The 26439-nt window shown below is 41.8% G+C and overlaps 2 protein-coding genes across 9 annotated transcripts in view; one reads left to right on the top strand and one right to left on the bottom strand.

Annotated features, from left to right (window-relative positions):
- Window positions 1–4011, bottom strand: part of CDC25C (cell division cycle 25C) — a 33409-nt gene extending 29398 nt beyond the window's left edge. Inside the window, exons 1-2 of the mRNA XM_042451435.1 lie at window positions 3835–4011; window positions 1042–1101 (exon numbers count right to left, since the gene is read on the bottom strand). The gene's annotated coding sequence lies outside the window, so the exon portion shown is untranslated. The remainder of the gene's footprint in view (window positions 1–1041; window positions 1102–3834) is intronic.
- Window positions 69–26439, top strand: FAM53C (family with sequence similarity 53 member C). Of its 8 annotated transcripts, none has more exons than XM_042451450.1 (10): window positions 69–166; window positions 4685–4783; window positions 4868–4972; window positions 5220–5827; window positions 6478–6583; window positions 15416–15485; window positions 16245–16492; window positions 20725–20782; window positions 23998–24725; window positions 26057–26439. In XM_042451450.1, the coding sequence occupies exons 7-10, from the start codon at window positions 16415–16417 to the stop codon at window positions 26333–26335; spliced, it is 1143 nt and encodes a 380-aa protein (XP_042307384.1). In that variant the 5' UTR covers window positions 69–166; window positions 4685–4783; window positions 4868–4972; window positions 5220–5827; window positions 6478–6583; window positions 15416–15485; window positions 16245–16414; the 3' UTR covers window positions 26336–26439. The 8 variants fall into 8 exon arrangements, with proteins under 8 accessions (XP_042307384.1, XP_042307390.1, XP_042307391.1 ...); XM_042451456.1 differs by adding an exon at window positions 19589–19755 and having other exon boundaries at window positions 5220–6583; XM_042451457.1 differs by lacking the exon at window positions 20725–20782 and having other exon boundaries at window positions 5220–6583.

The following is a 26439-nucleotide window of genomic DNA, read 5'->3' as shown; positions in this document are numbered from 1 at the left end:
GAGATCAGTCTCCGCTCTTTCGATTGGACAGAGGTGCCTCCCAAGCCCCGCCCACCCTTTCTGCTGGAGGGAGATTTAAACTCGCTGGAGCCGCTTTGCTGTCTCTGCTGCAGTCGATGCATTCTGGAGGTTTGGGGGCGGACGGCTGGGCTCCCATGGCCAGCAGGTAACAGCCCTTGCAGGGGCCGCCCAGCAGCTCTAGACTGGCCGAAGGGGAAGGCAGCACTGCAGACCTTCCTTCCCTTTTCCTCCCGCAGAGACTCACAATATTAAGGCATTGGTTTCCTAGGCTGCGTCCGCACGGCAGAAATAATCCGGTTTGACATCTCTTTTTAACTGCCATGGCTCCGTGCTATGGGATTCTGAGAACGGTAGTTGGCTGTGCTCCGTCCGCTCTGGTGCCACAACCAACTACCATTCCCAGAATTCCATAGCACGGAGCCATGAGAGTTAAAGGATTATTTCTGCAGTGCAGATGCAGCCCTCGTTGCAGGACGCTGTTGCAGCCATCTTTTTGGGTGCATCCGCACTGCAGAGATAATCCGGTTTGACACTACTATTAGCTGCTACGGTTCCATCCTACAGAATCCTGGGATTTGTAGTTTTGTGAGGCACGCCCATTAGGTGAGCCTGGGCAAATCACACTCTCTCAGCCTCAGGGAAAGGCAATGGCTAACCTCCTCTGAGCAAATCTTGCCAAAGAAAACCCCATGATCCTTTGAGAATGATCTCTTTTCCTCCAATTATGGTTTCAGCATCTACTTTGAAGCAGAGGCTGCCCTGTGGAAAGGCACATTGGCACTGAGTCTAGTTCTGCTTTTCTCAAAACCATCATTTCATACTGTAAGGGTGTTGCTGGCTGTGAAGCCATTTTCCTAGTTAGGAATGATGTAGAACCAGTGAGTGAGGAGTAATGTCTGGAAGTAGCCTTTTAAATATTGTTTTCATTGACTATACAGCAAAGATCTGTTACTCAACTGCAGGAAGCTACTTGGATAATCAGTGCTGGTCTTTTATCTGTTCATAAAATAACTTTCTAACCTTTAGGCCTGTGGCTCAATGTGCACCTCAGTCATGGACCACTGTCTGCTGTTATGTCACCTGTGTTTGAAAGAGGCAAGTAGGTCAAAAAAACTGTAGGATGAAAGAAGTCCATGAATAGAGCAGGATACTACAAATGAGGAAGAGTTTTCCAAACATGAAGTCAAAGGCTTTCATGGCCAGCATCCATGGTTTTTTGTGGGCTTTTTGGGCTATGTGGCCATGTGCTAGAAGAGTTTATTCCCAAACATCAGGAATAAAATCTTCTAGAACATGGTCACATAGCTCAAAAAACCCACAAAAAACTATAGTTTTCCAAACATCAGCAAAAGCCACCTCCTTAGCTTTGGTTCAGTATGTGCCTTTTACGTTGGCTGTTGATTTATGGTGACCGCATTAATTTCAAGGCTTTTCTTAGACAAGGAATACTCAGAGGTGGTTTTGCCACTTCCTGCTTCTGAAACATTGCGTACAGCACCTGGTATTCTTTGGCAGTCTCCCATTCAAATACTAACCTGGGCTCACCTTCCAAGATCTGGCATCTTTAGGATATTTAGACAGATCTGGTTCAGTGTATAAACAGCCTTTTTCAACATGGTGCTCAGCTGTCAATACCCCTATAGCACAGTTTCTGGAAATTTTGAAGAAAGCTTCAGCTAGTGATATCAGCTAATAGTAAATGCCTTTAGGTAACGTTTCAGAATTTAGAGCTGCGTGAAAGAAATAATAGAGTTAATCTTGAATTAAGTAGAAGTGTGTTCTGGACAATAGTCAGTGCCAAGTAAAGGTTATGAAAAACTTCCTGGACTGCATGCTATAAAATGAAGAACATGCAACAGACAAGAGATACAGAATAGAGAATAAAACAGTGAATGTTCTCGAAGCTGTTGAGAAGACTTTATTTATTTAAGACTTTCTCAGCTTGCTGGTACTTTCTACCATTTATGGACATAAACTATGCCTGTTACCACACTGAGGACCTTCCTTTTGGTGACAACTTGTGACCACTGAATTAGTGAAAAACAAAGTACCGGTAAGAAAAATGCCTCATGAACTGGCTATAAATCTGGGAGCTGCTTATATTTCTTCTAACAGCTACGGACCATAGTTTTTATCTAATCTATTTTACTGAGGTTACTGAAGATTTTTGGAGTGCATTTGCACATGTGTGGCAATGAAACTGTATAGCCCTGTGAGAAATTAAATCAAACATTTGCAATCCTCAAAAAAAAAAAGCACATCTTCCATTGATTTTATAGGTGAAAGTAACTGGGTAACTGAAAATACAGATGAGATGTGGGGAAAATATATACAGTGGGCCCTTGGTATTTCCTAGAGTTTGGCTTCAGGACCATCCGTGGATGCTCAAATCCCATTAAATACAGTGGTACAGCAAAATGATGTCCCTTATATAAAATGGTAAAATCAAGGTTTGCTTTTTGGAATTTATATATTTTAAAAATATTTTCAAGCCATGGATGTTTGAATCTGTGGATTAAAAAATCCATAGATATGGAGGGCTGACTGTATCTTATCTAGATGTGATGATCCTTTTAGTGTTTTATGAGAAGTTCTTATTTTCATTTCAACATAAGCTTTTATCAAATTCCTCCGTATATGTTAATAGGAGGCATTCTTTTACATGGGCAAAGAACTACATAGAAGTATGTTTCCTCTACAGAGGATGGCTAGAAGCCTAAGGGGCTAAGAAGTGCATCTAGAAATAGATTTTTTTTAAATACAGGAGGGACCTCCACATTCGCTGGGTTTAGGGGTGCAGGACTCTCATGAAAGTGGGGGAAATGCAAATAAAAACTATTTTTTTTACCTGAGAGAACACTACTCTAGGAATCTCTAGGTACTCCCATGTGGCTCTGTGGTAAACATTCAGCAGTTTCATGCTGAGGGACCTAGAGATTCATAGAGAACATCATAATAATTAATAATTTCAGTTAATAATCAAAGCTGCAAAAGTTAAAGCTGCAAATGTGGAGGGCCAACTATAGGTTGACGACAAGAATGCATCTCAGAGGAAAACAGATGTACAGTACTACACTGCTGCAATGGCATATTTTTCCTACAGGCAGGTCTTCTCCAAACTTCTCTGTTTATTAGATAGGGGAAATTGTTTAAATATGACCTCATAGTTTCTTGTGGGTTTTCAGGCTATGGAGCATTCTCTGAAAAGGCCAGACACAGATGCTGGCGAAACATCAGGAATAAACTCTTCTAGAACATGGCCCCATAGCCCCAAAAACCACAAGAAACTATGGATGCTGGCCATTAAAGCCTTTGACTTCACAATATGACCTCTTACTGTGCCATAGATTACTGGTGTTGTGGTTTGAGTGCTGGACTAGGACACTGGGAGACCAGGGTTCAGATCCCTGCAGGGCCATGGAAACCCACTGGGTGATTTTGGGCAAGTCACTATCTCTCAGCCTCAGAGTAAAACAAGAGCAAACCCCCTTCGAACTAATTCTGCCAAGAAAATCCCATGATAGGTTTTGCCCTAGGGTTGCAATCAGTCAAGGCACACAACAGGAAATACTCAAAGAGGGTATGAGAAACTTTATCATACTGCAGCAGAACAGATTAGAACTAAATCAGAGGGTATGCTTCATGATGAAGTGTGATCTCAAGATGCAGATAAACCAGCATTATTAATCTATTTTTTCCCCTTTCTCTGCCTCTGTAGCACTTTGCATAGTCTATTGTGCTAGGGAAAAAAATAATGCACAACCTGATGCATGAGACCTGAAGGTTATCCATGTTTGCTGTCAGGAAACTCACCAAAAGATTGGTCAGGGACTTAGTAGTTGTTAAAGATCGTTGGTTGATTGTGGGGAAACAAAAGGTTCTTGGATTCTTGTAATGACCAAGGTGCTCTGTAGAGTAGAATTACTAGCGTTAGGTGATCTGTCTATTATAACCACTAAAATATTTGATACGTACTCTTAGTTTGACCTGAAGAGACATGGGAGTAATCAAGCAATTAAAACAGGCTAGCTTGGTGCACTTCCAATGTGATATAAAATGGAACAATGCCCCTTATTTGTACTGCATTATGTCTCTGTATAAGTAAACTCCACAGGATCTTTGTACTGATTTCAGTTGTAAAGAGATAAAATTTTATTTCAGTTGATAGGCTGTTTCCATGGAATCTAAAACAGCAGGTTCTGATCTTGATATGGATACAATGTTTGCCTTGCTGTGGAGTTTCATCTGTTAGTCCTTAGAGAGAGCTTTTGCTGCTAAAAGAATTAATGGATCTCAATGCCTCAGTTCTGATGAAGAAATGCTAATTGTGAATTCAGAAACTTGTCATAACAGTGTACCATGTGTGAGCGTCTTATAGATCATAAGATTGGAAAAGTTACTGTCAAGCATTGCCCAGCCAGCATGACTATGAGCTATGGTGGATGGGGATTCTGGGAGCTGTAGTTAAAAAGTAACTTTCACAAACTAAAATCTAGATTTCAGAAATTATTAAAAGACATGCCTTATTTCATTTACCGTACTTAAAAAGTTCTTTGGATTAAGGATAACTTTAAAATACTGACTACTCGACTGAGGTTTGTAATAAGTTGGCTTTAACCTTTTTTTCACAATCAGTAATCAAAACATAATTTTCTTGGAACAGACCTTCAACCCAGACCTTCTCTCTTGGAGTAAAGATGGTGAGTGTGGGTGTGGGTCCAAGTACAGGTTGGAAGCAAAGGGAATCCAGCTCAAGATCCAGGTGAGTATTATTAAAACTGCTGTTATACTTTACCAAGAGCATTGATTATTTCCATTTCTAGCTTTGCATCTTGGTCCTCTGCAGGTCTGATGTGGAGACAGATGAATCTGTTTTGCAAAGGAGGCAGAAGCAAATAGACTATGGGAAAAACACCATTGGATACCAGTGCTTTGTCCAGCAGGTTCCCAAGTAAGCAGTCTTTGTTGCTTACCTCCAAATGTTTATCTCTGCATAACGGAAGTCTGAAATCTGCAGCTCTTCTTTCCAAAATGTGATGGTGTCTATCACCTTTTCCTACCACAAGGTCTTGACATTTAGTACATTCATTTCTGTGTTGTATCTTGAGGAAGCTGTGGAAGATATCTATCAGTCTCTGCTGTGTTTCTGCCTTAGGAGGCCTTGGCATGGCCTGATCAGCTTTCATGCTTCATTCCAGGGCTGTTCGGCAGGCAGGTGTTCATCCACGCACTCCAAATAAATATAAGAAGTATAGTCGCCGCTCATGGGACATGCAGATCAAGCTGTGGCGACGGGCACTTCATGGCTGGGATCCACCTGGACTTGAGAGGGAAGTACTTGTTAGTTCTTCTGGGTTCTTTCTGATTTTGAGCAGAGTAGTCTGAAATGAAAATAAGGTTCATACAGCCACATAACAAGTACACTTTCCCCACCCAAACATTTGACTTGCCAATGGGATTTATCAATTGACAGGCTTATTATATTTCATGTCAGGGCCATTTTAGGAAGAACTTCTTGTATAGTGCAGAATTCATTGCTGGCAGCCTGGTGACCCATTTATAAAGTAATCCTCACACACTATTCAGGAACTGCAGGCCTAGTCTATATATGCACTCTCCCTGGTATTCTTTATCACCATGGAGACAGAGTTAATTGTCAACAGAGCTGTCCTGTTCCTCAGTGATAGCAAATGGTTCTTGCGCCCATCAGAGATGGGAGTATTTTGTACTACGTTCTGTAAATACCCAAGGTGTAGTGATCATATGTAAAGGGAAAGGAGGACAAAATTACAGGTGTGCCATTCAGGTGAGGAAAATATAAATGATCTTCACTTATTTCCATTGTCGCCTTTGGCAACTTGTAGGAGTTTGCGGTAAGAAGTGTTCAGTCTTTACGATCTGGATATGATCACTAAAAGGGGGAAAGCCCTACACCTCTTTTCCAAGACAGGTGTTGGGTAAGGAAAGAGCTTTTCTTGCTTTTATTTTTGGTCAGAGTGGGCAAACCACCTTTTCTGTCCCCCTGACAATGGTTACATTTCTTTAGAGGTAATCTTTCAGGGCCAGTTGAAAGTGGACTCAAAAGTGAACAAATTGCCCCCTTTTCCTTTTTCGCCTTCTCTCTCCCTCGCCAGTAAGCCATTGGATTGGGAGCAGATCACTTTGGCCAGACATCTGAACTACTTGTTGAGACCTTTTGAATTTAGGTTAGCTGTCACCGGTTGCCCAACCCTGCCCTATAATCTAAGCCTAAGGCAATGTTTCCCAAACTTTGCTCCTCCAGATGTTTTGGATTTCAACTCCTGGAAGACCGAACCACCTTGGCCAGCAATCTAGAATTCTGGGAGTTGAAGTCTAACACACCTGAAGGACCAAAGTTTGGGAACCACTGGTCTAAGGCATTTATTACTATTGATGCCTGGCTTAATGTGAATGAAGCCATTCTTTGTTTGCAAGGCAGGAGCTGGTGACCAAACTGAATCCCCCATCTCATTCCTCAAACGAATGCTTTGGCGCTCAAAGGAATCTGGAAAACACATGTAAAGAAACCTTGGAAGGACAGGTATTGAGACTTAAACAGTAATTGTGGCATCATTTGGAAACACTTAAATAACTAGGATGTTTTGGTGTACATTATCAAACTCACAAAATATTCATGGTGATGTGTTGAGGTGTGGAGCCCTAGATCTCCATGGGACATTAAATTCCAAACATAGCATCACTATTACAGAGGACTGGGGAAATGACTTTTTCTGTGGGTAGTTACTAGATCACTTATTCAGACTTACTGCTTTTATGCTTTGTTTGTTCTCTTAGTTTGCTGAATTGTCACCTTCTGGCCCCTTTTCTCCTTGGCTGCCTCAAAATGTTCCCTTCAATGGGGAAAATTTCCTGGAATACATGGAAGGTTGTCCATTTGCTCCTGGCTGCCAATTTCCTCTCCTGGGACCTCAAAACAGCTAATGCTCTAGAAGCTACAGTGTCTTAAAGGGGAAACCCTGAGATATCGTCAAGCCTTTCACCCGTGTGACCTACTTGTGTCCCTCAGCTGATTATGATATCCATAATTTTGCAATGGATTAATAACATTTCTGTATTTGTGACTTGTTTGCCTTAAGCAGTCTCCTTTTGCACAAAACACATGCTGTTACCTCTGCCTCATCCACTTAGTTGAAAGAATCATAGAGTTGGAAGAGACCACTAGGGCCATCCAGTCCAACCCCCTGCCATGCAGGAAATCCAAATCAAAGCATCCCTGACAGATGGCCATCCAGCCTCTGTTTAAAGACCTCCAAGGAAGGAGACTCTATCACCCTCCGAGGGAGTGCATTCCATTGTCGAACAGCCCTTACTGTCAGGAAGTTCCTCCTAATGTTCAGGTGGAATCTCTTTTCCTGTAGCTTCTCAACCTAGTTGAAGAAACACTTGTCACATTTCCTAGCAGAGAAGGGCCTGAACATCAACACATTGCTAGGCCCTACATTGACTTTGTGTAGTTCAGATTTGCTTGACACAAACACTAAGTTTTAAAACACTCAAAAATCTCTATACCCGATGCAGAATTCATAACTGGGAGCAATTGGCTTACAGATTGTAAACTGCTTAGAAACTGCTGAGAGAGTGCTGAGTTCACGATTAAGAAATGTAAATGCTATTGCTATAAGTTTAGGGGGGCTGTGGGATGAAAGTTTTGGTACCTTTTAATTTCATGGATACAAAGCTACCCTGTGTGTGTGCCCCAGACAGCTACTTGCCTGGAGCATGGAAAAATTAGAGCAGTTGGAGGATGAATTGCAGTTTAGTCATATCACTGTGAAGTGTGGTTTAGCTGTTGCAATCATGCCTTAAGGATATAATAAGGCACCTCTGGTGTGGCTACTCTTAGCCTAGGTGCCACTTTCTGTGGAGGGGACAAGTTAAGTTTATTTACATTTATCCAACAGTTGCAGATCATTAATCTTTAGTTGTGAATAATTGCCAAGCGAGTTTCGTGTGTGTCTTCAGGTCCTTAATGACTTAAGGTGACTCTAAGGCAGTGGTTCTCAACCTTCCCAATGCTGTGACCCTTTAACACAGTTCCTCATGTTGTGACCCTAACCATAACATTATTTTCGTTGCTACTTCATAACTGTAAATAAAAATATGTGTATTCTTATGGTCTTAGGTGACCCCTGTGGAAGCGTTCTTTGACCCCCAAAGGGGTCAGGACCCACAGGTTGAGAAGGGCTGCTCTAAGGCATCATGGGTTTTCCTGGCAGGATTTGTCCAGAGGAGGCTTGCCAAGGCCATCCCCTGAGGAGGCTGAGAGAGAGTGACTTGCCCAAGGCCACCCAGGGGGGTTCCATGGCTGAGCTGGGAATCAGGCCCTGGTCTCCAGAGTTGTGGGCCAACACTCAAACCACTAGGCCACACCGGCAGGTCCATGAACACTGTTCGCCTTAGGAAAGAATGAGCTAGGACTCAAAAGAGACCCCAAAGTCTGGTCCTAGATGGGCAGAGGCTTGGTAACAGGGGTTGAGATGCATGGGGGAGAGGAAATAAAGCACTCTTGACATGCTCAGTGGCATGATTTGGATACTTTTAGCAAAACCCCTCAAAGACATTCGACTAAATTTGACAGTTGAGGCGGCCGGCTCTAATCTAACCGCTCTGCAGAGGCGCCAGAGACCGGCTCTGGGAGAAGAAACCGGGCCAGAGGCGAGGAAATGCCATTCTCCCTCAGCCTCCGTAAGACTACAGGCCCCATCATGCTTTGCTGCAAGGTAGGATCCATGCTGAAGGGGGGCTGAAGAAGGAGAGGCGAGTGCTGGGGCCAGAACCCGAGGAAGCCCCTCTCCGGCGCTGTCGCCCTCTCTCTTGGACCTCTGCGGAGGCCCTGGGCCCACCCTGGCCCCTGCGGGAAGGGCCTGAGGTATCGGAGCTCCCCCTTCAGGGAGGGCAGTGGGCTGGCCCAGCGGGTCGCTCCACTCCTGGCCCGGCTGCGGGGGAGGGAGAAGCGGGCGGAGGGCTGGGGGCGCAGGAGAAAGACCCCCTCCGCACATGGTCCGCCCCGGGGCTCTTTAGTGGAGGGGGCGCCCACTGCTCTGGCTGCGGCCCCGCGAGGAGGAGCCAGACGCCTCGGCCCACGCTGCCTCCAGCTGCCCCGGTGGGTCCCAGGGAACGGGGGCCATGGAGGGGAAACGGGGCCAGTATTGGGTCGAGGTGGGAGTGGATCCATGGGTGCATCATGGCTACACATACACACACATATATATATATAGGGGGTGTACATACGCGTGTGTGGTGTGTGTATGTATATATATATATATATATATATATATGGGGGGTGTAGGAGAGAGAGTGTGTTTAAAAATGTGTATATGTCTCCGGTGTGTGTCTGTGTGTGTATATATATGTATCTGTTAGATGCGTATATTATGTATATAGGTGTGTGGTATGTATGAATATGAGTGTGTGTGTGTGTGGATATATATAAATAATATGGGTTTTGTGTGTGTGTATTTGCGCGTGTGTGCTTGTGTGTGTGTGTGTGTGTGGAGGGGTGTTATATACAGTGTTTGATGTTATTATCCTGGGGTCTGGGCCCAGCTTGCCTTGCCTTTGTGAGGTGTGTTATGTCTGTGGCCTCCATAGGCATCTGCTCTTGTTTGCCAGAGAGGAGGCTGCAGCGGCGTTGGAGGCCTTTCCAGGGGAGGCTCTGGGGGCCCACTGGGCCGGCGTGGCTGAGGGGAGAGGAGAGGGGCTGGGGAGGGTGTCTGTGTGGGAATGTGGGTGGTGGGGAGGAGGAGGAGGAAAGCCTGGGTGATTGTCGCTTTGACTCTTTCTGTGGCTCAAGGCTATGGAATTCTGGGAGCTGGAGTTTGTTGTTCACTTCATCTAGGCAGTAATAGACAACAAACTCCAGCTCCCAGAATTCCACAGCGAAGAGCCAGACAAAGAGTCAAAGCAGGGCCAAACCGGGTTGCTTGTCTGTATGTGAATGGAAAGTGGCTTACTAAAAAGCAGGCCTTGAAGCTGTTCAAACAAAGAGGAGAGAAGGAAGATGCCAAGTCTAGAAACAGTCATTCATTCATTCATTCATTCAATTTGTAGCCCCCTCCCCCCCAACACACACACAAACATTTTTTCCTGTTATGGGACTGAAAGTGTGGCAAACAATAATTTCAAAATAGGTATAAAATAGTATAAATGAATAAATAAATAATAGTACATTCTGAAAGTACCGTCTTTAGGCCTGTGCACTGTTTCACCATTCACAAACTAAACATGAATGCCATAAACAGGCTTTTTACTTTTCATCTTTTGGTTGCTCTTTAGGTACCTAATGGTCTGAAAAGCAGGAATGGATGGATAGAAATAACTTTTTTTCATAGTGGAGAGTAACCACAACGTGTTTGACATGTCGCACAAGATTCGGTGCTAATGATCCTTGCCAAATTTCAGCCCCACTCCTTCCTTGGGGCTCTGGACAGTTTATTGTACACCTTTTATTTCATTTTTTATTGTCAGGGTAGTTTTGTGAGTGAGGTTGTTGTGGAGAGATACTACCTTATCCAAGGCCACCCAGTAGGCTTCATGTCTGAGCAGGGGTTTGAACTTCTGTCTTTCAGATGCAAATCTAGTACAGTATTTGCAGCTATCAGATGATAAATTAATCGGGATTAAGACTTTCAGTGTAAAATTGCTGGTAGCAGAAGTTGTTTATACCAGAGTTCAGGGAGCATTTAGTCCAGGAGGAGCCTTAGACATAACAGTCTATGCTAAAGTTTACTTATATCACTCCAACTTTTAGCAATTTTATCTGCAATTAATCTTTCCTTTAGGATCATAGAGTTGGAAGAGATTGGACACAGTATTCCAGATGGGGCCTGGCCAAAGCAGAATACAGTGGCACTATTACTGTCTAGATCAAGAGAAGTAATATTCTGCTTTGGTCAGACCCCACCTGGAATATTGTGTCCAGTTCTGGGCACCACAATTTTAAAAGGACATTGAGAAACTGGAGCCATGTGTCCAAAGGAGGGCGACCAAAATGGTGAAGGGTCTGGAAACCATGCCCTATGAGGAACGACTTAGGGAGCTGGGGATGTTTAGCCTGGAGAAGAGAAGGTTAAGAGGTGATATGATGATAGCCCTGTTTAAACGTTTGAAGGGATGTCATATTGAGGAGGGAGCAAGCTTGTTTTCTTCTGCTCCAGAGAACAGGACCCAGAGCAATGGATGCAAGCTCCAGGAAAAGAGATTCCACCTCAACATTAGGAGGAACTTCCTGACAGTCAGGGCTGTTTGATAGTGGAACAAACTCCCTCAGAGTGTAGTGGAGTCTCCTCCTTTGGAGGTCTTTAAACAGAGGCTGGATGGTCATCTGTGGAGGATGCTTTGATTTAGATTTCCTGCATGGCAGGGGGTTGGACTGGATGGCCCTTGCAGTCTCTTCCAACTCTATGATTCTAAAGGAAAGATTAATTGCAGATAAAATATCTAAAAGTTGGAGTGATGTAAGTAAACATGTCTTGCACATGTACTTCAATCCTGCATATCTTAATTTAGCATTAAGTCTCAGTGATTTCAATGGGAGTTGCTCCCTAATAAGTGCACATAGGGTTGCTGCCATTTTAGGTTGGCAATTGGAATTTAGAAAAAGTAGTTATTACAGTATTATACTGTATATAGCACTGTAGATTTACACAGCGCTGTACATACAATCAGTAAAATCAATAAAAATGAAACCTGCCAAAGGTGTACATTCTACAGGATAGTAACAAAATACATATAAAACAATAGATAATAATACAAGATAGAATTAGATAAAATAAGCAGGCAACGAGTTAAAAACATCAAATATCAAGTCAAATATGAGCTAACAATCAGAAAAACAATCACACAATGCCTGGAAATGCTTTGTGTTTATTTATGAATACATGCATAAAGGTGTATAAGGTCAAATAATTAAAAAGAAATAGGACAACTAAATTGTCTTATTTATATGACACTTCTAGTATGTTTTACAGTTGGCCCTTCTTATACCGAGATTTTTTATACACAAATTCAAGCATCCACGGTTTGAAAATGTTCAAAAAAAGTATAAATTTGAAATATCAAACCTTGATTTTCCATTTTTTATAAGGGACACCATTTTGCTATGTCATTATATTTAAGGGGACTTGAGCATCCACGGATTTTCTTGTCCACAGGGGATCTTAGAACCAAACCCCAGCTTATAACAAGGGTCCACTGTAATTTGTACATATGAGATTTTTTAAAAGTATCTGTTCTTAAGTTTACAAACTAAGACACTGAGGGAAGAGGGGAAAAGAGAAGAATAAAAAAAATGAATGTGGGTAAATGATGCAAAGCTGACTGCTGTTTCTTAATGAATGCCTTTTCTCCCCTTTGTTTGATATATAAAACTGTCTGTGGAACCTTCCACTGTTGTCCATCACTGGAATATTTCAACATCTTTTACTTCAAATTGGAGCCTAACCCACAGTAGCTCTTGCCCTATAGCTGGACTTCTCAACTCCCTGTATATAGTACAGTACTCCCACGTGTAATGTGTGACTTCAGAAGGATTTATTGTGGAAAGCAAGCTAAACTATTTTCACATGTGTTGGTGATTCCTCTTTATCTGGTGGATTTAGGGCCAGTTCTGCTACTGTTTGGAAAAAGCAAAAAATTATCTTTGTATCTGTACTGTGTGTGTTGACTGTAACCCCTATTGAATCTTAGGGATTTAGTTTTGAGAAGACATGTCTAAGATTTCACTGTAAAAACTGATAATCACAGTTCAGTGCATTTCAGCTGAAAGGTTCACTGGGGCTTACTCCCAGGTAAATAGGCATAGGATTACATTGTTTGTGTACTGAAAGTCTCTCTGGCTTTTCTTTGTGAATGAAGATTCAGGAAGGACTCATCCCGCGCTTCCTACAAGCGCGTTGATGATTAAAAAGGCCAATCCGAGATAAACAAGTCCGGTTGCAGAAAGCACAACAGAATGTCTCCTTGGGTGATGTTTCCAGGTTGTGGTTCTTTCTGCGTTGTTGTTTCTCTTCGAGACTCGTTCAGCGTGAGCTTTCAAAAAAAAGGCTGCAGCATCGTGAATAGTGCCTCTCCATGCATTCCGGTGCGAGGCCAAGGTAGACCATTGTTGGTGATCAATTTGGCCGAGCCTGAGATGTTGTTTCAGGGAGACCTTGTATCTCTTCTTTGGAGCGCCCCTGTTATGCTGACCCATGGCGAGTTCACCGTAGAATACTATTTTTGGGAGGCGATGGTCTTTCATCCTAGAAACGTGTTCTGCCCAGCACAGCTGCGTCCTCAATAGCATGGCCTCAATGCTTGTGATCCCTGCTTGCTTAAGGACAGCAACATTTGTCACATAATCAGTCCAGTGCATATTTAGAATTGTGCGTAAACAGCGCTGATGAAAGCGTTCAAGGAGTCGTAGGTGTTGGCGATAGGTGACCCATGTTTCAGACCCATAAAGGAGAATAGACAATACAATGGCTCTATACACACTGATTTTTATGCTTTGCCTCAAGTGTTTGTTACTCCAGACTCTTTTGTGAAGCCTTCTGAATGCACTATATGCCTTTGTTAGTCTGTGATCGATCTCTTTATCAATCTTGGCGTCTGAGGAGATTATGCTTCCCAGGTAGGTGAACTGCTGAACAGACTTAAGAACAGATATGCCTACAGTGATGCGGGGATGGTAGTGTTCTTCCTGAGTTGCCGGCTGTTAGAGAACTTCCGTTTTCTTTAGACTGACTTCTAGCCCAAAGAGCTCTGCAGCTGTAGCAAGACAAGATGTTAGGCGCTGCAGAGCTGCTTCTGTATGGACAACGAGGGCAGCATCGTCAGCAAAAAGCAGCTCATGGACTAGATAGTTTAGAGTCTTAGTGCGAGCCCTCAGATGGCTTAAGTTAAACAGGCTACCATCAGTACGGTAGCGTATATAAATGCTGTCTTCTTCCATAGCCCTTTGGAGCATCATGCTGAAGAAGATTGTAAATAGAGTTGGAGCGAGAACACAACCTTGTTTCACATCATTAGTTATTAAAAAGGGCTCCGAGAGAGCGTCGCCATATCTGACTTGACAGAACTGGCCTCACCCTTTAAACCAGAGGTTCGTCTGCTGAGGCCTTGACAAGCATGGACGGTGGCAGCAAGGTCCTCGGGTCGTAGGTTTGATTAGAGTTTCCTTCTCTTAGATGGTTGACCTTACAGGGTTAGATAAGCACCATCTGCCCGGGTTTGGGATTAGAGTTTTCCTTCTAGGATGGTTGCCATAAGGCTAGAGAGCCCATTCTGCCCTTTGGCGCTCTTAGTCAGACCCTTCGGTTGTGACCTGTCTGGCATGGGAGGCCCTACTGGTGGCTATTATACCACCGACAGCATAGTTCACAATTTCATTAGGGTACGCAAGCCTCTTCCCCATGACAAGGGGGCGTCAATGGAGAGGTACTGAAAATACTGTTTAAGTAAATCTGTATACCATTTTGCTTTTTTTTTTAAACTAGAAAGGAGCACCATAAATTGGGTATCTTTACTTTGTCTTTTGTTTAATCTTTAGACCAGCTTTAAAGTTACTCTTATTGGCATTAAAACACAGTATGATAGTGTTTGACAGTCCCTTGTAAAATAGCATGGGAGACATTCTTGCTAACGTGTACAAAATTAGGGATGTTAAAGGCAACACATTAATTTCTAGTAAGTAATTTATCTTGGGAATACATCATGCCAGAATGCTGAACTTAGCACAGTCCAATATGATGGACTGCTTATTCACACCAAGAGAATAATGTCAAGGTGGAATAAAGATGTCAGAAAGCAAATAACAGTATAGTTCATAGCTGGCCTTGTGGATTCTGTTGTATTGATTTTGGGGTGATGTTATGATACTAGGTAAGGTGAGTTAAATAGTGCTGATAAATGGGTTATGGAACTGGTTTTGCTTACAATACACGTTGAATCTCTCTTATCTGAAATCCGAAATATTCCAAAAACCAAAACTTCTTTCATCGGTGTCTGAGATAGTAACGCCTTTGCTTTTCTGATGGTTCAGTGTACACAAACTTCATTTCTTACACAAATTTATTAAACATACTGCATAAAATTACCTGCAGCTATGTGTATAAAGTGTATATGGAACATGAATGAACTTTGTGTTTAGACTTGAGTCCCATCTCCAAGATCTCATTATGTACATATATGCAAATACAGGTATTCCAACCCCCACTCCAGCCCCCCAAATCTGAAATCCAAAACACTTCTGGTCCCAAATTTATTGAATAAGGGAGGCTCAATCTGTATTATGTTTTGTTTTCTTATTTTGGAGCATTGTATCTTTTGCTGTGTTTTAAAAACTCAGATTGAAATCTTCATGTATTTGTAGATAATGTGAAGAATACGGCAAGGAGCAACAGGTCTCAAGTTACTCAAGGATCCAGAAGGCAAAAACTGAGGTTGGCATCCTCATTCTTAGTTTTCCACTGCAGACATGATACCTAGCATACTTGGGATTTGGGCAATACATGTATGCTGTAATAAAGATGCAGAAAAAAGTCAGATAAGGCCTGTGTAATAGATAGGAGGCATCAGTGACAGAGGCCTGTGTTCATATCTTCAAGCCAAGAAACCCACCTGCTCACTGTGGGCCAGTCATTAACTATTAATCTAGAGATGGAGAACATCTGGGCCTCCACATGTTGGACTGCAACTTCCATTGCCTTTTAGCATTGGCTATGCTGACTAGAGAATTGTAGTCGGCAACATCTGGAGGGCAAAATTTTCCTCATCTCTTACATAATGTACCTTACAATGTATTTATAAGAATATATTGAGGAGCAGGCCTGTATACTGCTTGATTGCTCTTGGGATGTAGCATTTTAAAATGCTATGTGAGTTGGTAGTAATTCAGATCAGTTTGTAAAAGGGGCCTTGGGTTTTATAGCATGGAGAAAAGAATGTGGATGTGAAGGCTGGAAAATGCTACCAGCTGAAGTTGGTTTAACTCACATCTGCCTCACCCTAATACATGCAAGCAACTTTGGAGTTTTAGGTACAGTATATGAAGGAATAAATGAAAGAACTTTGCCTATTCCCTGCATGTTGTAATGAATGAAAGAAAGCACTATATATTTCCAGTTTTTAAGGAGTCCATCTGGAGAGAACAGATAGAGTGTATGACATACCATATATTATTATTGTCTTATGTCTTACAGGGGCCTTGAATATGACATGGAATATGGCTAGTCTGTGATGAAGACAACAATTTAGCAGATACAGTAGCTGATGATGATCATGTTTGAACACAGCTGGATTTGCTGAGTGAGACAGAAGGGTGGCAGGAGCTGGAATCAAAAGTTCTGGTACCTGGCCTTCATAAGAAGCCATGATCCCTCTGATAACTGAGCAGCTACAGGAACAGAGTCTAGAGGAATTGAAATGCACATCCTTCAACATCAGCCTGGTAAGATTTGCTTTGCTTTGCTTTGCCTGTCAAGCTAGCAGTAGAAGTATATTTTGCTTTTATTTTGAGATTTTTTTTTATTTAATTAACAATAGCATGGAAAGACTGGGACAATGCTGCTAGCTACATATGATAAACTGAGGGGAGGTTTGAAAAAAAAATTATGATGTATTATGAGGTTTGCTGTTAAGAAATATGTGTTTAAAAAACAACTAACAAACCACAGGGTTAGTGCAAGCTCTTTGTGTGGGCCAAAAGAGTATTTTGGATTCCAGAAGCATAATAGGTTCTGCAGGAGGAGAGAGGATGCATTGTAAAGCCAACACTCTGTGCTTCATGTATTGTGTTTTCTGCCTAGGTAAAGCCAATACTCTGTACTTCATGTGTTGTATTTTGTGCCTAAGTACCAGTCACTTCTATAGATTCTTCATGTGCTTTAGAAGGAATAGCTAAACATAGATACAAATAAAAATTCAATTGTGATTATCATGGGCAAGTACTGATCAGTGGCCATGATGATCATGCCAGAGCTTATTAACGTATGCATCTGAGGAAGTAGGCTTAAGTCTACAAAAGCTTATGCTACCAGGTTCTTTCTTTCAGTTAGTCTCAAAAGTACTACTAGATCCTTTTGTACACTGATTTTCCAGATAAACATGGCTATGTCTTTGAATTATAAACATATGGAACTTATTTCCACACAATAATGTTTATTATAATAAATGGACAGTCTTATAGTGGGTTAACAGTAACAACATTCAGAACTGAATTTTTTACAGATGACATTTCAGACTAGTAAATGCCAAGGACCTATAGAGGAATTATATTGCCATCATATCCTGCTTATGAAAATCTTTGCACCTTCTATCTGGCCACTAGTGAAAAACAAAGTTTTGAACTAGATGCCTTTTCACTGATTCCAACACAATCAATTCTTACTTTGCAGTAGTGGAGGAAGCCATCTGAATTTAGTAAAGAGATAGCACTTCAGAAAGTGGTGTTGATATCTGATGACAGAAAGTGTGTGAGACTATGGTATTTGCAGGAGAAAAGCTTCAGATGATAAGTAAAAATCAATTCTTGATTTACTTGTATCACATAAGCAGCCTATGATATTAGCAGGTGTTCAGCCTGAGGCACCAACTAGGCTTAACCTGTTCTGCTACCAGAAAATCCAGACTTCGTGATTGGAATAATTAGAAAAATTAGAAAAATGTGCATACATTTACTTCAGCCTTGTAAATAATTATTCAAGGGGAGGTTGCTCACCTCCTGCTGTTATTCTTACTCCACCCTTCTGATAGTTGCTGTTGCCTGTTTCTCCACTACTGCCTATTCCTATCTGTATAAATGATGTTGAATTTACATAAGCAAGAGCCCCATGTGTCTAGTCTCCATAGCAAGGCAATCTGTTTAGCAAAGAGCTGCGCTATGGCAGTGGCACATGCATGTCACACTTTCATAGTTGGTGCCAGTAGCCCTTCATTTTAAGAAATGAGGAGTGCTTAACCTACACTTCAGCCAAAATGGCCTCTAGAACAGCTTAGAAAGTTTGGAAGTAAGACAGTCTCAGCATATAGGCTTAGAATGTGAATAACAGGACACAAAAGGACAAGAGATTGGGAGGGATGGAGCATTTGCACCTTGGTTACTACCATGAGGACTGTTCCTGCTTCCTGCAGATGAGTAAGAAACCACATGGGTGATTTTCTTAATTTACAGCTTTGTTCTAATTATTGGACAAGTTTGGGAAATTCCTCCTACACATTGGGATGTACAAAACAATGAAAGATAATGATTTAGAAATCAAGAAGTAATCTAAATCTATATTAAGGATCTTTGCTAAATGAAGAGCTCACCCTACCAACCCCTACTCACTAATACTTGGAAAGCCCTATCATTGTTCCTTTTTTCAAAATCGTTCTCAAAGATTGCCTAGGCATTTCACCGTTTCTCTATAGCCATAGTCTATCAAACTGATACTTGTTCAGAGCCCCTCGGTCACTAAAGAACAGGGAACAGAAGTATCTTTACAAATTGGCTATCTGTCAGGGATGCTTTGATTTGGATTTCCTGCATGGCAGGGGGTTGGACTGGATGGCCCTAGTGGTCTCTTCCAACTCTATGATTCTATGATTTAGGTTGCTTCTGTGGCAATATGGACAGGTCAGGGACAAATGTGATCTGAAATGACTCCTACAATTTCATTACAGATACATCCCAAGTTTGCATGGAAAGGGATCTTATAGCACCATTGAGACTAACGATGCAAAATAAGTTGTAGTGTAAGCTTTTGTAGACTTGGTCTGCTTCCTCAGATGCAGGAAGGACCTTTATAATCAGACTGTATGAATAGCCATAGAAATGCAAACTTGTGGGTGTGGGTTCACACAGTTAGTCTCAAAGGTGCTACAAGATTGCTTTGCATATTGATATTCCAGACTAACACGTCTATGGCTCAGAATTCTATGTCAAGTTTGTATTGACATCAGAATTCAAAGGATCTTTTGCTATTTTATGACTGAGTTCAAATTAAGTTTTCTTTTCTCTACAGGTATTGATGAAAAAAGGATGAAAGTGTGTGGGGATATAGGAGAGGAGGAATTGAAGTGCCAGTAGTAGCCTTACTTTATAGTATGTTATTCAAGCTTTATAGCACAGTTGAAATGGACAAGCTGCAGTAGAAGGCTTCAATGTCTCAACTATTGCCTCCAAATTCCAGATTCTTTACTTTGTTATAATACCATGCTGCTTGTTTGATGATTTTGATGCCCCCTTCAGAAGGGAAATCTGTCTGCAATTTTCCAGTTTTCCCACTGCTCCCTTGCTTGTGTGCCTGTGTCTGATCTGCCTTATTTCCTAAACACCCTGGTCCTATATTAAGTGTAAAGCATTTCTGGATCTGTACTTTCTCCATATCTTTTTTAAATAGACTTAGAGTGAGCTATACAAAAGAGTCTCTCTACAAACAGTTTCTATAACCCAAGGAGAGGTGGCTTGACTTGGAAAATCAATGTGCTCCTGTGTCAAAAATTTAAGTTAAAAGGGCAGTGTTGCAGTGAAATATGAAGCATGTGCTTCCTTGATTCTTTTTAGGTCTGGAGTCCATGGTGAACGTGTCTGGAAATTAATAAGTTAAAACAGCACAAAGTCACTGCAGGTGCAGCCAGGAACAGAACTCATCTTTTCCATACAGAAGTTTGAACACTGAGGTGTAGACTTCCAAGAATGGGATGTGGCCTAATGAAGCTTTTGCAGGGAAGGTACAATCAAGAGCATAATGTTGTTTGAGCAGATGAAGCTCTATAACAGAGAGCCAGTTATGTGGAGTGGAAAGGGAGTCCCCTTTAATCCTGTAAATTTTAAATCCCTGGATAAATAGACAGAGACATGTTGCTCTGTCTGCATTATTGGAAACAAAACATAGAAATGGGGTGGTGGTAAAGATGGCAAAAATGAGCCAACTTTTTCTGTGCCCTTGAGATTTTAGTTCTATGTGTCTTGTTTGTTATTGTCAAACAGAGGGTTTGGAGGAGATTAAACATCAGTTCACCACTTTAGATAATAGAGATGGGTCTTGGTGTGGCTTATTATATCTAAGGTCTTGCTGTCCTTCAGTATATTAAGAGAGCTGGCATATAGATAATGAAAAACATGGCCCTTACTCCAGGAGCCTCTTGTCACCAAAGGCAAATGAGTACAGAGGGTGTCAATACAAATTTATCTTGGCTTTGTGGCCATAAACAAGAGTTTTAATTTCTTGGTCTGCCTTTTCACACTCTTCTGATGGGAGTAAAACATCCTTAGGCTCCTAATATTAGATCTAGTACAGAGATGGCACTAAGGGGAAGGCATAAAGAACTGTAGAGCCTCCATTGATAATGGCTTGTGGATGAATCTGAGGACAGCACAGTGGAAAGAGCAACTAGGCAAGCTAGAATAAATCAGAGGCTCTATTTAATTAAGCTCCCTTTTCCCAACTGTGGTTTTAACATCACATTAAAAGAAATTCTGGAAGGTTGTCCTATGAGTAGAGCTCAATTGTTTGGCAGTGAGTGGTGCATGGGTGGGTGAGAATGTTGTAGGAATGGGGAAATTCCAATTGGGCATAATATCTGAGTATTGATAGAATATCGCATCTGATAGGCCACATGGTGGGAATTACAGAGCCAGAGGCGCTTATGAGATGCTGATTGCTGTGATGTGGTGACTCCTTGTGTTTCCCTCCCTAGCCTTTGCCTGATCATGCTGATGTGGCCAGCTGTGGCAGCCCCTTCCAGATAGCGCCTGGTAAGAGCATCTGGCTGGACTTCCACCTTTTGTGCCTACATCCATTTCTCTCACATCTTTCTTTTTATCTGTGATGTACTCTGTGTGCAGTTCGCTGCTAATAAGATTAGTCTACTTCCCAGGTCTCCTTCTGGAAGCCATGTATTTTGTGATAACATCTCCACTTTTAAATGAAAACTTGATGTAAATATAATGGCAGCCTTTGGTATGTTTTAATAACATGGATTTGCCAGAATTAAAGACAGAAAGGATATCTCAATAAATGAGAGTGGATGTTTTAAGCAAAATAAATCTCATTGTTGTTGTGACAAGGGGAGCAAAGCCATTATTTGAAAAGAATGGAAGAAATGTTGCTATATTTAGTGTTAAAAGAAGTCCTCCTAATGTTCTGCTGTTGTTTTTTAAATCAATTTCTTTACTGACCACTAACTATTTTATCCAAGGCAGTTTGGGACTGCAATGTTTACACAGGGTGATGTCTTTATTAACATGTTACATACACAACTGACTCCATCTTTTGATGTACTGTCGTGTAAACACTTTAGAATAAATAGTAGCTCTTAATAAATATGGTGCTGTAGCAAGGAGAGTTGTATTGGTGGAATACCACTGTGACTAGGAATTAACTTTTATCAGTTGATCTATGGATGTGCTTGATTATGCATGGAAGCAGGTGCCAGGTGAACAAGAGAAGTCTTGTAACCTTAAATTTAAAATTGGTAGCTTCCTTCTTCAATGGCACTGTTTTTTCTTGATTCTATTGGCTCAAATAGAATATTAGAACATAATCTCAGCTATGTGTCACATAACTTTAAACTGTCAAACTGTGTTGCTGGAATCCTTAGCAACTCTTAATAAAAAGAGTCTAAGTGTTCATCATACCAAGCTTTGAATAGAATAGATTTTACACACACATTGTACAGTAACATTGTCATTGGCAGTACTCTTTTAAGACACATTTTTGTACAAAAGGAAAAGAAACATGTTCTTTCCTTGAGTGAGACATTCCTGCAACCATTCTGGTCACTTTAGTTAGAGCTGTATGTTGTACAGCAACTTGATGATGACTCCTCTATGCTTGGAAGGGTTAGAATTAGAATGTTTAAAAAGGCTTTTTGTTTTAATACTTTTTCATTTAATAGATGCATGGAGTAGTGGAGGTATGAGGACAGTGGGTGCTTGTTTAATCTAAATCATGTATTGGGAAGCATCAATTTGTTTATCCTTGTATTACATATTTTTATCCTGTTTTGAAACAAGTTCCCAGAGTGGCTTATTACCAAAGCACAGTCCATTTGGCTGTAAAGTGTTCAAATAATTTCTGTTTCTTATGGCTGTCCATAGTTTGACCTGGATAACCTGAGTTGAATGATTTTTCTGTCTGCATTATATTGCACCAACAGAGAATCCAAAAAGCATGTGCACGCTTTCATGTGCCACCGTTTACTAACAGATGTGTTATGGCATGAACTAGTTATTTCATCATATGTGTAAAGTGGTCAGTGAAGGGCTTTGTGTGTATGCAACCATACATGTAGATAAGGGATGGGCGAAGTGCAGTCCCTGGAAGCTGTTGGACTTCAGTTTCCAGTATTCTTCACTACGTTTGCTACGTTAACTAGGGTTGATGGGAGTTGCTGTCCAATTACATCTGGAGGGCTGCCTTTTACCTACCCTTGATGTAGACACGTATGTACACAAATACATTTAAAAACTAAAGGAATACATTGCACACATTAGTTTGCTGACCCTATAAATTCACTAGTCCTTAAAGTTCTGCAGGACTTCTTGTTTCTGCTATCACAGCATAATATGGCTTGACTCCTGGCGTATTTGACTTGAGAGTTTACAGGAAAATGAAATTACTCCCTACTGTCTTGTCTGAAGGCATGGTCTTGTGTTTCTCCTCCTTTCTCTTTGTTAATGTGGCATGTTTGGTTCTAGCTTTCGCACTGGTCCTCTTATTTCCATTCACCAGTCTCATACCACATCTTATTTTTCAGTATGTTTTTGGAAGAAATATACATATTAATTTTGCCATTTTTTGGAATGTTCTCTTGTGCAGCTAGTGAGTATAGACTGCTTCTGAAGGGAATTCAGAGTTTCTTCTTTAGATTTATTTCAGGTCTACGTGTATTTTGGCTTGATGGTACACTAATTTGATGATCATCACCAGCAGCTCTGGTTGTTTCTGCAGCTAATCAGAGTGTTGGACAAAGAAATCTTAAATTGAATTAAAAGTTTTCTCAGAAGAACAGCATTGTTGAAGCACTGACCTGCCTTTTGAATTACCCTTCTGAAGCCATAGTTGGGAGAAGGAGTGGCTGGAAGATCTTACAGTGTGTTGGTCATAGAGAAATACATCTTCCAGCAGATACATTAGGCATGTTTAGAATATTGGGGAGGGGGAGCCTGAAAAGCAGTGCTAAATGTAAAGTGGTATCAAACGTGGAAACACTTGAAGGAAGCAGGAAGTGTTAATCCTCCAACAGTTCTTTAGTTTTCAATAGACTTTATTGAATGTGTGTCCTTAGTTATTCAGTCAGTTGTTCCCACTGCTCATTTCTTCCCATGGAAGAAAAACTTAGAAAAATGATACTGTCTTAATCTCCGTGCTCCTGATAGATTTCCTTAGCTATAACTAGGATGTATTTGTAAAACAAAATGTGCATGTCCCCACTAGGTTTAGTCCTCTTCTGTGATCCATAGATGCATTCTAGGATGGTAAGATACGTTTCTTCAGTGCAGAATTCTATACATGTTGGGAAGAACTAGTATATTCTTATCATAAAATTAGAGGTTCAAGGAGAAAAAAGGGGAAGTGTTAATGTGAAGGACAACCCTCATCTCTTATCTTTGTGATTTATACATTACATGAGAATGATGCAAAATGCAGATTAATGGATCACAGTTACACAGGGTTAGGATAAAAAAATTGGGACAGCATCTGGACTAATGGACTAGATAGACCCACTGTATGGAAGGGGTTATTGTTGTTTGATATCGTTCTACATGCAATTATAGAAAGTACTGGAATTATTTTGATATTGTGAGGTAAAGACACTCCCAACATGGTGCTGTTTAATGAAAAAGTAGGTAAGAGTGTTGATTACTCATATATCACAGGATATGATAAAGTGTCCTTCTGGGATGTCAATTTGTGTAATGATTAGATGTCTTGTCTTAAATTATCTATCTTATGATATTTCTTTCAGAGGGAGCTTCATGGAGGGACCTGACTCCCTGTCCAAAGATCCATCTTCAGGACAACACAAGTCTTTACCAACACTCCAGCTTGAGCCTTCCTTTGCCCCACTGCAGCCCAGACGACAGCCCCCAAAACAGACTTGCATCTCAAACCCTGGCCACCAGTTCACTAGTTTCAGAAAAGGCTTCTGTGCCTCCCACCAAAAGACACTGCCGCTCCCTTTCAGTGCCCGAAGACCTCTCCCGGTGGCAAGCTGTCTGGAGGCCCCTGGGGTCCAAAGTGTGGACGCATATCAAACGCCGGGACAACAGTGGAGGGGACACTTTGGCAGTGCAGCCCCAGAACGTGGTCCAGGGAGCCAACAGACTTTGCTTCAACCCCACCCCCAGTGCCTCTCATCAGGGTGTTCAAGATGGTGCTAGTGGTGGGAGGAGTCCACCTTTCTTCAGTTTGGCCCTATCCCGAGAATCGCCAGCAAGTGTACCATGGGAGACCGGAGAGACTTTGCAGCCGTATCCTCTGCAGCGACGTTTCTCCCTATCGCCAGTCAGATTTTTGCCCTCTCCACAAAGCTCTACCACCTCCACACCAGAGCTGCTCCGCCACCAGCATAGCCTCCCTCGCAGCCGCTCACAGCCTTGTGATTTGGACACCAGGAAATGTGGTCTTAAGCGGCGCCATGATGAAGATGTGAGGTGGCACAGGCCCTCACTTGATTTCTACAAGATGAATCAGGTAGGGAAGGGAGCAGATGCTATCCCCATCTGATTCATCAACTTTGCTCATGTGTCTGAAGCCAAAACCTCTCCTTTTTAAGGTGATAACAAATGAGAATAATTGAATGTGGTGGGAGACAAAAACTATTGGTAGCTGATGTAAAGCAAAGGAACTGTCTGCCTGTCAAAAGACTTATTTTCTTATCTACTGTCATTAACTAGTATCAGCAATATTTTCCTGTGGAAAATATTCAAGATACACTGAAGAAGAATGTTGGGAGTCATGTTGATTTCTGTGTACGACCCTTGCAGAATACAATTTAATAATTATTTGTTAGAAACATTGGGCCAGCTACTGCACAGGACGTAGAAATGACATAGATCCTGCTTCAGGGGTTTGTGCACATATATTCCCAGTTTATATCAGAAACTACTACTACTGTACATACTGTAGGATTCTCACTTGGAACAAAATTTGTGATGACTGCTGGAAGATCCAGTAGGCATTTCAAGCTTCCATGATCCACACTGGAATTAGGGTGGAAATGGTTAGGCACCCATTCCAGAGATAACATTGCTTGTCTGCTTAGTGCTTTTCTTCTTCTGTGTGGAGCCAAACAAATAGGACTAGAAACATAGTGTAATCTTTACTAAAGTATCATGCAAACCATACAGAAATGTTACTGTCAGTGGGATCTGATTACAGCTGTCTTAGCTAATGGCATGATAAGGAAAGGTAGGTGGCACTGTAAACAGGTTACATAAAACTAGAAGTGATTCAGGAAGGCTTTCCTAGAATAGCCTTCCAGCAGGTTACCAACCCATGTTTGGCATCTTAGGTCTAATTAAGCAGGTTTTGAAAATTCAGATCTTTATTGTGATTATGCAAGTCTGCTCCTTTCCACAGACAAAAGTGGTTCTTCCTAGCTTAAGAACCTATTGTTGATATTTTCCTCAGACGAAAAGTAAGGCCTGAAACAGGTGGAAAAAGCCCACTTCCAGGAGGCCTGGGGGCATGTCAGCCACATGATGCATGCCACCAAGTTGTCCCAACCCAGAAAAGCCACGGTAAACAAATCGCTCCTTTTCATAAGCTGCTTTGAAACAGTAGCAGTGGGCTGGATTGGGGCCGCGCGTGTGCCATTCTCATGGCTCTGAGGCGAGTGGCTCCAGGGTGGCCCTGATCTGTCGTTTTTGGGTGGTCTGTTTCACTCCTAAGTGAGCCTGCAAGAAAGCTCCAACTAAAAGTGTTTTAGCGTAAGCAGTCGTGAACATGGTTATGGTTATAAATTCTTATTAGAACAAAAGGATGAAAGGTGTTTAATGTTTTGTTTTGTTTTTTAATTACAGAAACCATTTACAGGAGGTGCCTGTCAGTTAGACAGATCTGAAGAAAGTGGCTATCCATCATGGTTGTTGGACTGCAGTCCACAAGCACCCTCAGCTCCATGCAGTCCCCTCAGCAATTGCATCCAGGTGCTTAGTGAAAGTGAAGAGGAGGAGGAGGAGGAAGAAGAGGAATCAGCAGTACGAACAGCAAGGCAACTAAACTGGAATTTAGCAAGTAAAAGAACACTCTTCCAGCCAGACTTTAGTGACCTGGATCTAACATTGATTGAGGAGAACTAGGGGTTGGATGTGTCTTTGAAAACTGACTTGAGACTAGCAGCCATGTAAGGCTGCACTCCTGGATGAGGGCCAGGGGAGTTGGGTGGGTTTAGGGGAAAAGTGGC

Source organism: Sceloporus undulatus, chromosome 2 (genome assembly GCF_019175285.1).
Source record: "Sceloporus undulatus isolate JIND9_A2432 ecotype Alabama chromosome 2, SceUnd_v1.1, whole genome shotgun sequence".
NCBI lineage: Eukaryota > Metazoa > Chordata > Lepidosauria > Squamata > Phrynosomatidae > Sceloporus > Sceloporus undulatus.
The sequence above is the reverse complement of the archived record's forward strand: the minus strand, read 5'-3'. Positions and strand labels throughout refer to the sequence as shown.

Bases quoted from the DNA above. Each gene is read 5' to 3' on its own strand.
- FAM53C (XM_042451450.1), top strand. From the start codon at position 16,415: ATGATCCCTCTGATAACTGAGCAGCTACAGGAACAGAGTCTAGAGGAA. The intron at 20,783-23,997 runs GTAAGAGCATCT...TATTTCTTTCAG, and splicing joins CCCCTTCCAGATAGCGCCTG to AGGGAGCTTCATGGAGGGAC. The intron at 24,726-26,056 runs GTAGGGAAGGGA...TTTTAATTACAG, and splicing joins ATTTCTACAAGATGAATCAG to AAACCATTTACAGGAGGTGC.